We start from the raw sequence: 16,898 nt of genomic DNA, 5'->3' as shown, positions 1-16,898 counted from the left end.
ACAGTATAGTGTGCATACACTTGCATACGCTCTCGGACTAAATATAAAATATCTTAAACTGTGTGTGAAGATGAGCGGAGGTCTTACGGGTGTGGAGCAACATTAGGGAGAGGAGTTAATGACAGACATCTCATTTCTGGCTGAACTAACCCTAACGTAAGATCTTAGCGCTGATGTTGGCTCTGGCTCGTGTGTGTATCAGGGAGCCGCGGCGCGTGGTCATTCTCAGAGGATCCACCGGATTGGGCTTTAATATCGTGGGCGGTGAGGATGGCGAGGGCATCTTCATCTCCTTCATCTTAGCTGGAGGAGCGGCGGATCTGAGCGGAGAGCTGAAGAAAGGAGATCAGATCCTGAGCGTACGTCTGACACACACACACACACACACACACACACACACACACACACACACACACACACACACACACAAACACACACACCAGCTCACTGGAAAAAATGCTCCTTATTTAGTATTTTTGTCTTGTTTCCAGTCCAAATATCTAAATATTCTTAAATCAAGATTCATTTACTAGATCAGTAAAACGACATGAGATATTTTTTCTTAAAATTGGCAGATCATTTTGCAGTTTTAAGCAAAAACTCATTTTATTTTTAAGAAAACCACACAAAAATATCTTATGTCGATTTACTTATACACTAAATGCATCTTGATTTAAGATTTTTTTGATATTTGGACTGGAAACAAGACAAAAATACTGAGTAAGAAGAGCATGTTTAGCAGTGTGAGGTTCTCTCTACTCCCTTTCCCACATCAGATCAGATATCATGGGCTGTAAAAAGTGGGTGGGTCCAATATCATTGGTGGTAAAAAGTGGGTGGGTCCAATATCATGGGTTGTAAAAAGTGGGTGGGCCAATATCATGGGTGGGTCCAATATCATGGGTTGTAAAAAGTGGGTGGGTCCAATATCATTGGTGGTAAAAAGTGGGTGGGTCCAATATCATGGGTTGTAAAAAGTGGGTGGGCCAATATCATGGGTGGGTCCAATATCATGGGCTGTAAAAAGTGGGTGGGTCCAATATCATTGGTGGTAAAAAGTGGGTGGGTCCAATATCATGGGTTGTAAAAAGTGGGTGGGCCAATATCATGGGTGGGTCCAATATCATGGGTTGTAAAAAGTGGGTGGGTCCAATATCATGGGTTGTAAAAAGTGGGTGGGTCCAATATCATGGGTTGTAAAAAGTGGGTGGGCCAATATCATGGGTTGTAAAAAGTGGGTGGGTCCAATATCATGGGTTGTAAAAAGTGGGTGGGCCAATATCATGGGTTGTAAAAAGTGGGTGGGTCCAATATCATGGGTTGTAAAAAGTGGGTGGGTCCAATATCATGGGTTGTAAAAAGTGGGTGGGCCAATATCATGGGTGGGTCCAATATCATGGGTTGTAAAAAGTGGGTGGGTCCAATATCATGGGTTGTAAAAAGTGGGTGGGTCCAATATCATGGGTTGTAAAAAGTGGGTGGGCCAATATCATGGGTTGTAAAAAGTGGGTGGGTCCAATATCATGGGTTGTAAAAAGTGGGTGGGCCAATATCATGGGTTGTAAAAAGTGGGTGGGTCCAATATCATGGGTTGTAAAAAGTGGGTGGGTCCAATATCATGGGTTGTAAAAAGTGGGTGGGTCCAATATCATGGGTTGTAAAAAGTGGGCTGGTCCAATATCATGGGTGGGTCCAATATCATGGGTTGTAAAAAGTGGGTGGGTCCAATATCATGGGTTGTAAAAAGTGGGTGGGTCCAATATCATGGGTTGTAAAAAGTGGGTGGGCCAATATCATGGGTTGTAAAAAGTGGGTGGGTCCAATATCATGGGTTGTAAAAAGTGGGTGGGCCAATATCATGGGTTGTAAAAAGTGGGTGGGTCCAATATCATGGGTTGTAAAAAGTGGGTGGGTCCAATATCATGGGTTGTAAAAAGTGGGTGGGTCCAATATCATGGGTTGTAAAAAGTGGGTGGGCCAATATCATGGGTTGTAAAAAGTGGGTGGGCCAATATCATGGTTTGTAAAAAGTGGGTGGGTCCAATATCATGGGTTGTAAAAAGTGGGTGGGCCAATATCATGGTTTGTAAAAAGTGGGTGGGCCAATATCATGGGTTGTAAAAAGTGGGTCGGCCAATATCATGGGTTGTAAAAAGTGGGTGGGCCAATATCATGGGTTGTAAAAAGTGCGTGGGTCCAATATCATGGGTTGTAAAAAGTGGGTGGGCCAATATCATGGGTTGTAAAAAGTGGGTGGGCCAATATCATGGGTTGTAAAAAGTGGGTGGGTCCAATATCATGGGTTGTAAAAAGTGGGTGGGTCCAATATCATGGGTTGTAAAAAGTGGGTGGGCCAATATCATGGGTTGTAAAAAGTGGGTGGGCCAATATCATGGGTTGTAAAAAGTGGGTGGGCCAATATCATGGGTTGTAAAAAGTGGGTGGGTCCAATATCATGGGTTGTAAAAAGTGGGTGGGCCAATATCATGGGTTGTAAAAAGTGGGTGGGCCAATATCATGGGTTGTAAAAAGTGGGTGGGCCAATATCATGGGTTGTAAAAAGTGGGTGGGCCAATATCATGGGTTGTAAAAAGTGCGTGGGTCCAATATCATGGGTTGTAAAAAGTGGGTGGGCCAATATCATGGGTTGTAAAAAGTGGGTGGGTCCAATATCATGGGTTGTAAAAAGTGGGTGGGCCAATATCATGGGTTGTAAAAAGTGGGTGGGTCCAATATCATGGGTTGTTAAAAGTGGGTGGGTCCAATATCGTGGGTGGGCCAATATCATGGGTTGTAAAAAGTGGGTGGGCCAATATCAGGAGTTTTAAAAAGTGGGCTGGTCCAATATCATGGGTGGGTCCAATATCATGGGTTGTAAAAAGTGGGTGGGTCCAATATCATGGGTTGTAAAAAGTGGGTGGGTCCAATATCATGGGTTGTAAAAAGTGGGTGGGTCCAATATCATGGGTTGTAAAAAGTAGGTGGGCCAATATCATGGGTTGTAAAAAGTGGGTGGGTCCAATATCATGGGTTATAAAAAGTGGGTGGGTCCAATATCATGGGTTGTAAAAAGTAGGTGGGCCAATATCAGGAGTTTTAAAAAGTGGGCTGGTCCAATATCATGGGTGGGTCCAATATCATGGGTTGTAAAAAGTGGGTGGGTCCAATATCATGGGTGGGTCCAATATCATGGGTTGTAAAAGGTGGTTCAGACGCCCATGTTTAGACTAGACACTAGACAAAATGTCTAAGTAAGTAGAGTGTGTTCTGACTCAGTAAGTAGAGTGTGTTCTGACTCAGTAAGTAGGGTGTGTTCTGACTCAGTAAGTAGAGTGTGTTCTGACCTGTTGCAGGTGAATGGTGTTGATCTACGCCACGCCACACATGAGCAGGCGGCGGCGGCGCTGAAGAACGCAGGACAGACCGTCACCATCATCACACAGTACAGACCCGAGGGTGAGACTCAGAACTCAAACAACTGACCAATCAGAGCGCAGCAAGCCTGACACGTATTTGTGTGTGTGTGTGTGTGTGTGTGTGTAGAGTACAGCCGGTTCGAAGCGAAGATTCATGACCTGCGTGAGCAGCTGATGAACAACAGTTTAGTTTCTGCAGCGGCGTCATTACGGAGCGGAAAGAGAAGCTTCTTCATCAGGTACACACACACACTCAAAACTAACTTTTAGTTTTTCTCAGGTGTTTGCTTATAATCTACACTCACCTAGAGGATTATTAGGGACACCTGTTCAATTTCTCATTAACCCGATTATCTAGTCAACCAATCACATGGCAGTTCTTCAGTGCATTTAGGGGTGTGGTCCTGGTCAAGACAATCTCCTGAACTCCAAACTGAATGTCAGAATGGGAAAGAAAGGTGATTTAAGCTGTTTTGAGCGTGGCATGGTTGTTGGTGCCAGACGGGCCGGTCTGAGTATTTCACAATCTGCTCAGTTACTGGGATTTACACACACAACCATTTCTAGGGTTTACAAAGAATGGTGTGAAAAGGGAAGAGCATCCAGTCTGCAGCAGTCCTGTGGGAGAAAATGCCTTGTTGATGCTCGAGGTCAGAGGAGAATGGGCCGACTGATTCAAGCTGATAGAAGAGCAACTTTGACTGAAATAACCACTCGTTACAACCGAGGTATGCAGCAAAGCATTTGTGAAGCCACAACACACACAACCTTGAGGCGGATGGGCTACACCAGCAGAAGACCCCACCGGGGACCACTCATCTCCACTACAAATAGGAAAAAGAGGCGACAATTTGCACAAGCTCACCAAAACTGGACAGTTGAAGACTGGAGAAATGTTGCCTGGTCTGATGAGTCTCGATTTCTGTTGAGACGTTCAGATGGTAGAGTCAGAATTTGGCGTAAACAGAATGAGAACATGGATCCATCATGCCTTGTTCCCACTGTGCAGGCTGGTGGTGGTGGTGTAATGGTGTGGGGGATGTTTTCTTGGCACACTTTAGGCCCCTTAGTGCCAATTGGGCATCGTTTAAATGCCACGGCCTACCTGAGCATTGTTTCTGACCATGTCCATCCCTTTATGACCACCATGTGCCCATCCTCTGATGGCTACTTCCAGCAGGATAATGCACCATGTCACAAAGCTCCAATCATTTCAAATTGGTTTCTTGAACATGACAATGAGTTGACTGAACTAAAATGGCCACCACAGTCGCCAGATCTCAACCCAATAGAGCATCTTTGGGATGTGGTGGAACGGGAGCTTCGTGCCCTGGATGTGCATCCCACAAATCTCCATCAACTGCAAGATGCTCTCCTATCAATATGGGCCAACATTTCTAAAGAATGCTTTCAGCAGCTTGTTGATCAATGCCACGGAGAATTAAGGCAGTTCTGAAGGAGAAAGGGTCAAACACAGTATTAGTGTGTGCTCCTAATAATCCTTTAGAGGAGTGTAAGTAATATTACTGCTATCTTTCTTACTCTTCTGGCAGATATCTGTTCTTGTTTTTAGTGTAAACTCATGTAATTTAGATTTTTTATTTTATTAGAAAAGGATACTTAATAACTTAATTCTTGTCGCTTCTCCAGTAAAAGTATCTTTGTTTTAGAATGTTTAGATATTTGTGCTAAAAAACAAGAACATGTCTGTCTGTCTCTCTCTCCATCTGTCCATCTGTCTGTCTGTCTGTCTGTCTGTCTGTCTCTCTATCTGTCTCTCTCTCTCTGTCTGTCTGTCTCTCTATCCATCTGTCTCTCTCTCCGTCTGACTGTCCACCCGTCTCTCTCTCCATCTGTCTGTCTCTGTTTGTCCATTTGTCTGTCTTGTCTGTCTCTCTGTCTCTCTATCTATCCATCTTTCTCTCTCTCCATCTGTCTGTCTCTGTTTGTCCATTTGTCTGTCTTGTCTGTCTCTCTGTCTCTCTATCTATCCATCTTTCTCTCTCTCCATCTGTCTCTCCGTCTCTCTATCTATCTGTCTTTCTGTACGTCTGTCTGTCTGTACATCTGTCTGTCTCTCTGTCTGACCATCTGTCTCTCTATCCGTCTCTCTCCGTACATCTGTCTGTCTGTCTGTCTGTCTCTCTATCCTTCTCTCTCCGTCTGTCTGTCTGTACGTCTGTCTGTCTCTCTCTCTCTCTCTCTCTCTCTGTCTGTCTCTCTTTTTCTGTCTGTCTGTCTGTCTGTCTATCTATCTGACCATCTGTCTGTCTATCTCTCTCTGTCTGTCTATCTATCTGACCATCTGTCTTTCTGTCTGTCTGTCTATCTAACCATCTGTCTGTCTCTCTTTGTCTGTCTGTCTCTCTATCCGTTTCTCTCCGTCTGTCTGTCGTTACATCTGTCTGTCTCTCTCTCTCTCTCTCTCTCTCTGTCTGTGTGTCTGTCTCTTTTTCTGTCTGTCTGTCTATCTATCTGACCATCCGTCTGTCTGTCGGTACGTCTGTCTTTCTGTACATCTGTCTGTCTGTCTCTCTCTCTCTCTCTCTGTCTGTGTGTCTGTTTCTTTTTCTGTCTGTCTGTCTATCTATCTGACCATCTGTCTGTCTGTCGGTACGTCTGTCTTTCTGTACATCTGTCTGTCTCTCTCTCTCTCTGTCTGTGTGTCTGTCTCTCTTTTTCTGTCTGACCATCTGTCTATCTATCTGACCATCTGTCTGTCTGATCATCTGTCTGTCTGATCATCTCTCTGTCTGTCTGTCTCCCTCTGTCTGATTATCTCCCTGTCTGTCCATCTGTCTGTCTCTCTTTGTCTATCTATCTGACCATCTGTCTGTCTGATCATCTATCTGTCTGTCTGTCTGTCTGACCATCTGTCTGTCTGATCATCTATCTGTCTGTCTGATCATCTGTCTGTCTGACCATCTGTCTGTCTGATCATCTATCTGTCTGTCTGACCATCTGTCTATCTGACCATCTGTCTGATCATCTGCCTGTCTGACCATCTGTCTGTCTGACCATCTGCCTGTCTGTCTGACCATCTGTCTGTCTGATCATCTGTCTGACCATCTGTCTGTTTGATCATCTCTCTGTCTGTCTGATTATCTCCCTGTCTGTCTCTCTTTGTCTATCTATCTGACCATCTATCTGTCTGTCTGTCTGTCTGACCATCTGTCTGTCTGATCATCTATCTGTCTGTCTGATCATCTGTCTGTCTGACCATCTGTCTGTCTGATCATCTATCTGTCTGACCATCTGTCTATCTGACCATCTGTCTGTCTGATCATCTGCCTGTCTGACCATCTGTCTGGCTGTCTGACCATCTGTCTGTCTGATCATCTATCTGTCTGTCTGATCATCTGCCTGTCTGTCTGTCTGTCTGACCATCTGCCTGGATCATCTATCTGTCTGTCTGACCATCTGTCTGTCTGATCATCTATCTGTCTGTCTGATCATCTGCCTGTCTGTCTGACCATCTGTCTGTCTGATCGTCTGCCTGTCTGTCTGCAGGGCCCTGTTTGACTATGATAAGACGGCCGACTGCGGCTTCCTGTCTCAGGCTGTGAGCTTCCGCTTTGGGGACGTTCTGCAGGTGTTCGACTGCAGCGATGAGGAGTGGTGGCAGGCGGGAAAACTGACCCCACTGGGAGAGCTGGAGGAGACCGGATACATACCCAGCAAGAGGAGGTGTGTGTGTGTGTGTGTGTGTGTGTGTGTGAGTTTCCGAGTCAGTAAGAAAACAGCAGATAAATATGAAATATAGTAGTATTGTACAATAGATAATGATTCAGTTTACAGCACATCATGTGTGTGTGTGTGTGTGTGTGTTCATTCCTGTAGGGTGGAAAGGAAGGAATGGTCCCGTCTGAAGACTCGCGGCAGAGACGCCACCAGCGGTAAGTGTGTGTGTGTGTGTGTGTGTGTGTGATGGGTAAGGGTTAGTGTAAGAGGAGAAAATATATAGTTTGTACAGTATAAAAGGTGTGTGTGTGTGTGTTTCAGGACGCAGTGATTACATCGTGAGCTATGAGACGGTGATCCAGACTGAAGGTGAGGGATAAAACTTTCTAATTATATTGCATTGTATAATAAAAATTGTGAAGTTACTAATATTTTTATTTTACAGAACCGCTGAAATGATTAATATTCATATCTGCCGACATTTAATGGCTTTGCAAAAATTGGCCAGTGAATGGAGAGCGATGCTTCTTCCGCAGTGTGTGGCCTTAAAGGGTTAGTTCAGCCAGAAGTAAAAAAGTAACTTTTTTAGTTTATTCTTAGATAAAAACAAAAATATATGTGCTCATTAATGTATATTCACTTCTTTCACGTAATAAAGTATTCTCGTAAGTTTATAATATGCCGTTGAAAACACATACGGGTGAGGGGTTCGAATGCCGGTCGCCATGTTGCCCCTCCATCTTGAAAGTACAGTAGCCAAAGAGGGACATACCCGTAAATTCAAGCTTCTCCTTTCGCGTTTAAACACTCGATGGCCCTCATGGACGAGGTCGAACTGGAAGCCGTGTTAATCTTGGACTAAATCAGCCACCATAGGAGTTCAACGAAATCAGAATTGAGAGGAACAGAAACTAACATTTTGATGGTCATAAACCTTTACACCGCTAGATGGGGAAATATCACACAGTGGAGCTTTAAACGCCTCAGATGTAAAGTTATTCACTGTCAAAGTGACGCCAAAATGAATGGGAGTCAGTGGGATGCTAACAGCAGGTGATGGTTAGCAATGGGAGGAGCTGCTTGAGCTTGACACGCGATCCAAATCATGAATCGATTCACTGACTCATAACGGTCCGAATCATGAATCGATTCACTGACTCATAACGGTCCGAATCATGATTTGATTCACTGACTCATAACGGTCCGAATCATGAATCGATTCACTGACTCATAACGGTTCGAATCATGAATCGATTCACTGACTCATAACGGTTTGAATCATGAATCGATTCACTGAATCATAACGGTTCGAAGCTTTGTTCTGAAATCGGCCATCACTATATAAGTCGTTATTTAGTGTTTTTTGCGCACTAACTCTATTCTGGCCTCTTCATCAATGATTGTAGAGCCGCTGTAGTGAGATGGGCTTTGTAACGACGTCTTTAGTGCCTTTATGGGTCTTGAGAGAGGAAATGACATTGGTGTCAATGAAGGCCTTTCTGAGCCATCGGATTTCAACACTAATATCTTCATCTGTGTGTGAAGATGAGCGGAGGTCTGACGGCTGGCCAACCACAGGAGGAATTAATCACACAAAGCACATTTCTGGCTGAACTAACCCTTTAAATGTTAAAGCGTAGAGCTTTTATTTTGGGGGGAAAGCTGCAGGAAGTCATAAGGTGAACTGTGATGTCATTTCCTGTCTTGCAGTGCACTACGCGCGTCCTGTCATTATCCTCGGGCCGAGCAAGGATCGCGTAAATGATGATCTTCTCTCCGAATTCCCGGATAAATTTGGCTCCTGTGTCCCGCGTAAGACTTCCCAATTCAGTTCAACAACACTGTCAATGTCAATGGCTTCATAAGGTTTGGTAAAAAGAGTATTTGATTTTCATGTTTTTAGCATTCTACCAAAATAGTGACATGATTAACAATTAGGAATACATATTGGAGAAGCTCATTGACTAAAGAAATAATAATTATGGGATGGATTCATTGTTCAGACACTGGCTGTGAAGGGCCACGCTCTTCTTACTCAGTATTTTTGTCTTGTTTCTAGTCTAAATATCTAACAATTCTTACATTAAGAAACATTTACTAGACAAGCAAAAGTAATTGTCTTGTTTTGGGGAAAATAACTCAAAATGAAGAGAGTTTTTGATTAAAATAAGATAAATAATCTGCCAATGGGGTGAGAAAAATAATCTTGTTTTCTGTTTGCATTAAGATTATTTTTCTCACCCCATTGGCAGATTATTGATCTTATTTTAAGCAAAAACTCTCTTCATTTTGAGTTATTTTCCCCAAAACAAGACAATTACTTTTGCTTGTCTAGTAAATACTTCTTTTTTTAAGAATTTTTAGATGTTTGGACTAGAAACAAGACAAAAATACTGAGTAAGAAGAGCATTTTTTACAGTGTTTATATGGAATGACTATGCAGCATTCACAAGTATAGTTAATTTTGACTGACATAAGCAAATGATAATGTTATCAAACAGCAAGTAGTTGTATGAAAGCATTGATGCATGTCCACAAGCATTTGCAGTGTGTTGTAAGGAATGAGAAACGGCTGCTATGATGAGCACAGATGACTGCCTGCGGTGGAGGAGGAACTGACTGTTGTGCAAATTTAACCCGTGATCTGAGAAATGCACCAAAGCCACTGAGACAAACTGTACATGTCTCAGTCGGTGACACTTTTTGTGTTTTCGACAGACACGACGCGGCCGAAGCGCGAGTACGAGATGGACGGCCGAGATTATCACTTTGTGTCGTCTCGCGAACAGATGGAGAAAGACATTCAGAGTCACCGGTTCATCGAGGCGGGACAATACAACAGCCATCTTTATGGGACAAGTGTCCAAAGCGTCAGACAGGTGGCAGAACAGGTGAGAGACCGACAGACGGATAAACACACACACACACAGCAGATGAGGAGACTCATGTGTGTGTGTGTGTGTGTGTGTGTGTGTGTGTGTGTGTGTGTGTTTTCAGCAGGGGAAACACTGCATCCTGGATGTTTCGGCGAATGCAGTGAGGAGGTTACAAGCTGCACAACTTCATCCCATCGCCATCTTTATACGACCCTCATCCCTGCAGAACATACTGTGAGTGTGTGTGTGTGTGTGGGCATGTTTTTGTGACATATGAGGACACAAATGTGTATAATGCCATGGGTATGACACAGGTATTACAGGAGAGGGTGAAATATGAGGACATTACCCATGGCCCCACTTTACAAAAGGCTTATAAATCACACAGGAGGAGTTTTTATGAGAAAGTAAAAATGCAGAATGTTTCCTGTGTGTGTGTGTGTGTGTGTGTGTGTGTGTGTGTGTGTGTGTGTGTGAGTGTATGTGTGTGTGTGTGTGTGATTATTTACAAAGCAATCTTTAGTGGCGGCAGTGGTAGTCTTTTAATTGCAGTGGTGATAGTTCTACCATATTTGTAACAAGGAAACGGCTTTGAGTATACACAAGATTGAGTGAGTGTGTGTTTTGTGCATGTGTGTACATTAGATGTAATAAATGTAACAGATTTAATACAGGGAGTGCAGAATTATTATGCAAATGAGTATTTTGACCACATCATCCTCGTTATGCATGTTGTCTTACTCCAAGCTGTATAGGCTGGAAAGCCTACTACCAATTAAGCATATTAGGTGATGTGCATCTCTGTAATGAGAAGGGGTGTGGTCTAATAACATCAACACCCTATATCAGGTGTGCATAATTATTAGGCAACTTCCTTTCCTTTGGCAAAATGGGTCAAAAGAAGGACTTGACAGGCTCAGAAAAGTCAAAAATAGTGAGATATATTGCAGAGGGATGCAGCAGTCTTAGACGGCAAGAAGCGTGTGGAAAAACCAAGGTGCAAAATAACTGCCCGTGAACTGAGAAAAGTCAAGCGTGCAGCTGCCAAGATGCCACTTGCCACCAGTTTGGCCATATTTCAGCGCTGCAACATCACTGGAGTGCCCAAAAGCACAAGGTGTGCAATACTCAGAGACATGGCCAAGGTAAGAAAGGCAGAAAGTCGACCACCACTGAACAAGACACACAAGCTGAAACGTCAAGACTGGGCCAAGAAATATCTCAAGACTGATTTTTCTAAGGTTTTATGGACTGATGAAATGAGAGTGAGTCTTGATGGGCCAGATGGATGGGCCCGTGGCTGGATTGGTAAAGGGCAGAGAGCTCCAGTCCGACTCAGAAGCCAGCAAGGTGGAGGTGGAGTACTGGTTTGGGCTGGTATCATCAAAGATGAGCTTGTGGGGCCTTTTCGGGTTGAGGATGGAGTCAAGCTCAACTCCCAGTCCTACTGCCAGTTTCTGGAAGACACCTTCTTCAAGCAGTGGTACAGGAAGAAGTCTGCATCCTTCAAGAAAAACATGATTTTCATGCAGGACAATGCTCCATCACACGCGTCCAAGTACTCCACAGCGTGGCTGGCAAGAAAGGGTATAAAAGAAGAAAATCTAATGATATGGCCTCCTCGTTCACCTGATCTGAACCCCATTGAGAACCTGTGGTCCATCATCAAATGTGCGATTTACAAGGAGGGAAAACAGTCCACCTCTCTGAACAGTGTCTGGGAGGCTGTGGTTGCTGCTGCACGCGATGTTGATGGTGAACAGATCAAAACACTGACAGAATCCACGGATGGCAGGCTTTTGAGTGTCCTTGCAAAGAAAGGTGGCTATATTGGTCACTGATTTGTTTTTGTTTGGTTTTTGAATGTCAGAAATGTATATTTGTGAATGTTGAGATGTTATATTGGTTTCACTGGTAAAAATAAATCATTGAAATGGGTATAAATTTGTTTTTTGTTAAGTTGCCTAATAATTATGCACAGTAATAGTCACCTGCACACACAGATATCCCCCTAAAATAGCTCAAACTAAAAACTAAAACTTCCAAAAATATTCAGCTTTGATATTAATGAGTTTTGTGTGGTCATTGAGAACATGGTTGTTGTTCAATAATCAAATAAATCCTCAAAAATACAACTTGCCTAATAATTCTGCACTCCCTGTAAAGTACCTCAGTTTAAACAACACTTTAAAATCCCAGCCAATCAGAAGAGTGTGTGGGCGGAGTCTCTCTGTAAGTGATCATCAGTGTGTTGCTTGATTTCAGAGACATTAACAAGCGTCTGACGGAGGAACAGGCCCGCAGAGCTCTAGACAGAGCCATCAAACTGGAGCAGGACTTCATCGAGTGTTTCTCAGGTCAGTCTTCATCATCATCATCCATATGTAAATGAGCTCTGATGTGATTGGACAAGTTATTTTTCTGGCATTGCTATAGAGAGAGTGTATTTAAGCCACGCCCACACCACAACGCTCTCCATTGACTTTGCATTGCCTGAGGCTGCCTTCTTGGCATTTCTGACTTATTACAAAAACAGAACAATGTCTAGAAGCTGATATGTGACGAGGTGTGCAGCAAACCCAATCCAATCCAGTCAACCCCCCTGTAACAAAGTTCGTGAGTGTGAGGAAGGAAGAGGACACGGGGGTCGGCTGGACGGTTGATGCTACTCTTTTATTTATCTCAAAAACTCAAAACACACACTGCGGTGTGGATTCACATAAACACACGATCACTTCCGGGTCGGCACTTCCGGCTTCCGGTTACTCAGTCTCTGTGGGGGTTTGGCATCAACCGTCCGATCTCTCTCTCTCCCTGGTCTCCGGTTCCACCGATGTTTTATACCCTCTCCGCGCTCATTACTGGAACAAGAGACAGGTGTTATTAATCTGCGTCCAACCCACTCACTTACCGCTCGAAGAGAGAGCTAGATCTGAAGAGCTAGATACCAACGGGTGATCCGCGCATTAGTATCCTTCATGCGGTGGAGCCATTGGAGAGGAGCGTGGTCCGAACAGAGGGTGAACTCCCGCCCCAGAAGGTAGTAACGGAGGGTGAGAACGGCCCACCTGATGGCAAGGCACTCCTTTTCGATGGTGCTGTACTTAGCCTCTCTCTTTGAGAGCTTGCGGCTAATGTACAGCACCGGCCGCTCTCCCCCCTCCACCTCCTGGGCCAGGACTGCGCCCAGCCCCCTGTCCGACGCGTCAGTCTGCAACAAGAAAGGGAGAGAAAAGTCCGGGGATTGTAAAAGCGGCCCGCCACATAGAGCAGCCTTAACCTGGGTAAAAGCCTGCTGGCACGGCTCCGTCCACTGGACCGTATCTGGTAGCCCCTTTTTAGTAAGGTCAGTCAGAGGGCTGGTGAGGTCCGAATAATTTGGTATAAACCGTCTATAATATCCCGCCAGCCCCAAGAACTGCCTTACCTCCTTTTTGGTCTTGGGTCTCGGACAGGTTGCAATCGCGGCGGTCTTATCAATTTGGGGACGCACCTGCCCATGACCCAAGTGGAAGCCCAGATACCTTACTTCCACCCGCCCAATCGCACACTTCTTCGGGTTGGCCGTGAGCTCCGCTCCCCTCAGCGACCTCAGGACTGCCCTGACATGCTGCATATGCCGCTGCCAATCGTGACTGTAAATCACGATATCATCCAGATAGGCAGCAGCATATGCGCCATGGGGACGCAAAATCCTGTCCATGAGGCGCTGAAAGGTAGCGGGTGCCCCGAACAAACCGAAAGGAAGCGCGACAAATTGGTGCAATCCAAACGGCGTGGTGAAAGCTGTCTTTTCTTTGGACAATGGAGACAAGGGGATCTGCCAATAGCCCTTCGTTAAGTCCAGTGTCGAATAAAATCGAGCCATGCCCAACCGATCAAGCAACTCGTCAACCCGCGGCATTGGATACGCGTCGAATTTCGACACGGCATTCACCTTGCGGTAGTCCACACAGAACCTGACCGAGCCGTCGGTCTTAGGGACCAAAACTATCGGGCTCGCCCAGTCACTGTTGGACTCCTCTATTACTCCCATATCGAGCATTGCCCCTAATTCCTCCTGAACCACCTTTTTTCTTGTGTTCAGGTAAGTGATACGGCCGGCTGCGAACTACCACGCCCGGCTCTGTCTCGATATGGTGCTGAATCAAGTTGGTACGTCCCGGTAGGGGCGAGAACACGTCGGCGAACTCCGCCTGTAATTTCGATAAATCAGTGAGTTGGGACGGTGAGAGATGATCTCCCCCAGGGGCCAGCGCGACCGATTGTGCTTTGATGCTCGCCTCTGGCCCGAGATCATCCTCTCCCCCGATCACCGTTGCCAACAACACTGATTCCACCTCATTCCATTTCTTAAGGAGATTGAGGTGGTATATTTGACGTGCCCCGTTCCTATCGGACCGTATCACTTCATAATCGAGGTCTCCAATCTGTCGTGCGACCTCAAACGGCCCCTGCCACTTTGACATTAATTTAGAGCTCGACGTAGGGAGTAATACGAGCACTTTCTCTCCCGGTGTGAATTTGCGTAGCTTCGTACCCCTGTTATATGACCGGCTCTGGCGGTCCTGGGCTTGCAACAAATTCTCCCTAGATAGCCGCCCCAAGGTGTGGACTTTTGTTCGCAAGTCCAGCACATACTGAATTTCATTCTTCGCCAAAGAAGGCCCCTCCTCCCAAATTTCTCGCAGGACGTCCAGCACCCCCCGGGGCTGTCGTCCGTAGAGAAGCTCGAAGGGGGAAAACCCCGTGGAGGCTTGGGGGACCTCCCGCACGGCAAATAAGAGGGGTTCTAACCACCTATCCCAATTTTTAGGCGTCTTCCTGTACGAACTTACGGATCATGGATTTAAGTGTGCGATTAAACCGTTGGACCAAGCCGTCTGTTTGTGGGTGATAAACGCTTGTTCGAATGGACTTAATGCCCAATAACCCGTATAGTTCGCTCAATGTACGTGACATAAACGCCGTGCCTTGATCAGTGAGGATCTCTTTTGGAATCCCCAACCGGGAGATTAGTCGAAACAGTGCGTCCGCAACACTCTTCGCTGAGATATTGCGGAGGGCCACTGCTTCCGGATATCGTATTGCGTAGTCCACGATAACTAACGCAAAACGATGGCCGCGTGCGGATTGCTCTAATGGCCCGATGAGGTCCATCGCAATTCTTTCGAAGGGGACCTGCATTAATGGAAGTGGGCGCAAGGGCGCTTTTGGGGAGGCCAGTGGATTCACCAACTGACATTCAGGACAAGACGCGCACCACCTGCGCACGTTGTCATGAATGCCTGGCCAAAAAAATCGGGTCATTAAGCGATTCAGTGTGGCCGCCTGTCCCAGGTGGCCCGCCATCGGGTTAGAGTGAGCCGCCTGGAAAAGCATTTCCCGGCGGCTCTTTGGTACTAATAACTGGGTTGTATCTAACTTTGTCTGAGTGTCTTGGGTCACTCGATACAACTGATCCTTTATTATGGCAAAATAAGGATAGGAGACAGGTAAGGCAGGTTGGAGAGACTGTCCGTCGATCGATCGGACCTGCTGGAAAGCGTTCTTAAGGGTTTCATCTTGTGACTGCTCCAGAGGGAAGTCATCGCGGTCCGAGAGAATTAGTCTCTCAATCCCGCTCGGTTCCTCTGGAGCTGTCCCCAAGGGTCCCGGCTCAGTCTCCCCAAGCTGCACTCGCACCGCCCCCTTCCTCGCCTTTTTCTCCCAAGCGGCATCCGAACACAACGATCCCAATAAAGCCGTAAAGGCGGGCCAATTCGTCCCCAGAATTAGCGGATGCCGGAGGTGTGGACTAACCGCCACCTCTACATTATGCTTTTGCCCCCGAAACTGTATCGTGACTGGGACAACCGGATATTCCACCACATCCCCGTGCACACACCGCACCTTAACCATGCGGCTTGTATCCAATGCCCCAGGCTGCATCAGACTTTGATGGATCGAGGTTTGGTTACATCCTGAATCCACCAAGGCCTGGTATGTACCCCCCTTGATACTCACAGGAATTTGGTACTCTCCTGCTTGATCGGGGGTGGTCCGCTGTACGTCCGGGATCCGGATCATTGTCCCGATGTCCATCATAGGACATCGGTCCACAAAATGATCCGGATCACCGCACCGCCAGCAGGCCAGCCCAGGCCTACCCGCCGCCCCTGCGGCGGGGAGTGGGTTGGAGAATGAGCGCGGGGAGGGTGTGGAACCAGAGCCATTGTCACCCCCCGCCCCCAGCAGCCCCGCCCCCCTGGGCGGAGCCCGCGAACTCCCGAACGGTCCAGGGCCCATCCCACCCCGGCCTCTGGGGGGAATCCGAGGAGGGCCCGGAGGGCGGGACCTAGGGAGAGGGACAGGACGAGAGGGAGAGACAGAGGGGGGAGAGAGAGAGCGAGAGGTTAGAAGGGGTTCGCCGACCCCCGGGCACGCCACCAGGTGGTCCTCCGCCAGGTGGATGGCCGTCTCCAGCGACGTGGGCCGGTGGCACTGGACCCACTCGGCAGTTTTCTTTGGGAGCCGAGCGATGAACTGCTCCAGTACCACCAGATCGACGATGTGGTCCACGTCGCTTCCGCCGGCCAGGAGCCATCTGCGGCATGAGTCCCGGAGCTGTTGGGCCATCGCGAAGGGTCGGCCAGCCTCTCCCCACTCCAGGGAGCGGAACCTCTGCCGGTGCTGCTCCGGGAAGCGGCCGACCCGCTAAAGGATGGCCTTCTTCAAGTCATCGTACTCGAGGAGGTTCGCCACCGGTAGCTGTTGTGCGGCCGCCTGGGCTTCCTCTGTCAGAAGTGGTATGAGGCGCACCGGCCACTGTGCCCGGGGCCACCCGCAGGCCTCCGCGGCCTTCTGAAATAAGTCAATAAAGGCCTCCGGGTCATCTTGTGGCCCCATCTTGTGGAGGGGCACGTGCACCGGTGCGCTGGCCAGC

General features: G+C 46.9%; 1 protein-coding gene across 3 annotated transcripts in view; it reads left to right on the top strand.

The window, feature by feature from the left end:
• The window catches only part of dlg4b (discs, large homolog 4b (Drosophila)), a 74,868-nt gene that overhangs the window by 55,600 nt on the left and 2,370 nt on the right, over positions 1–16,898 (top strand). For 2 of the 3 annotated variants that reach the window (XM_067445362.1, XM_067445363.1), the window contains 10 exons: positions 203–359; positions 3,354–3,456; positions 3,544–3,655; positions 6,927–7,103; positions 7,257–7,312; positions 7,419–7,466; positions 8,808–8,909; positions 9,816–9,988; positions 10,098–10,207; positions 12,239–12,330. In XM_067445362.1, the coding sequence (XP_067301463.1) occupies positions 203–359; positions 3,354–3,456; positions 3,544–3,655; positions 6,927–7,103; positions 7,257–7,312; positions 7,419–7,466; positions 8,808–8,909; positions 9,816–9,988; positions 10,098–10,207; positions 12,239–12,330 (1,130 nt within the window). Of the gene's footprint in view, positions 1–202; positions 360–3,353; positions 3,457–3,543; positions 3,656–6,926; positions 7,104–7,256; positions 7,313–7,418; positions 7,467–8,807; positions 8,910–9,815; positions 9,989–10,094; positions 10,208–12,238; positions 12,331–16,898 lie in introns of all 3 variants that reach the window. The other variant, XM_067445361.1, reaches the window with a different exon arrangement.

The sequence above is a fragment of the Pseudorasbora parva genome, chromosome 6 (genome assembly GCF_024679245.1).
Source record: "Pseudorasbora parva isolate DD20220531a chromosome 6, ASM2467924v1, whole genome shotgun sequence".
In the NCBI taxonomy this organism is placed as follows: domain Eukaryota; kingdom Metazoa; phylum Chordata; class Actinopteri; order Cypriniformes; family Gobionidae; genus Pseudorasbora; species Pseudorasbora parva.
Note: the sequence above shows the minus strand (reverse complement) of the source record. Positions and strands in the feature narration are given on the sequence as shown.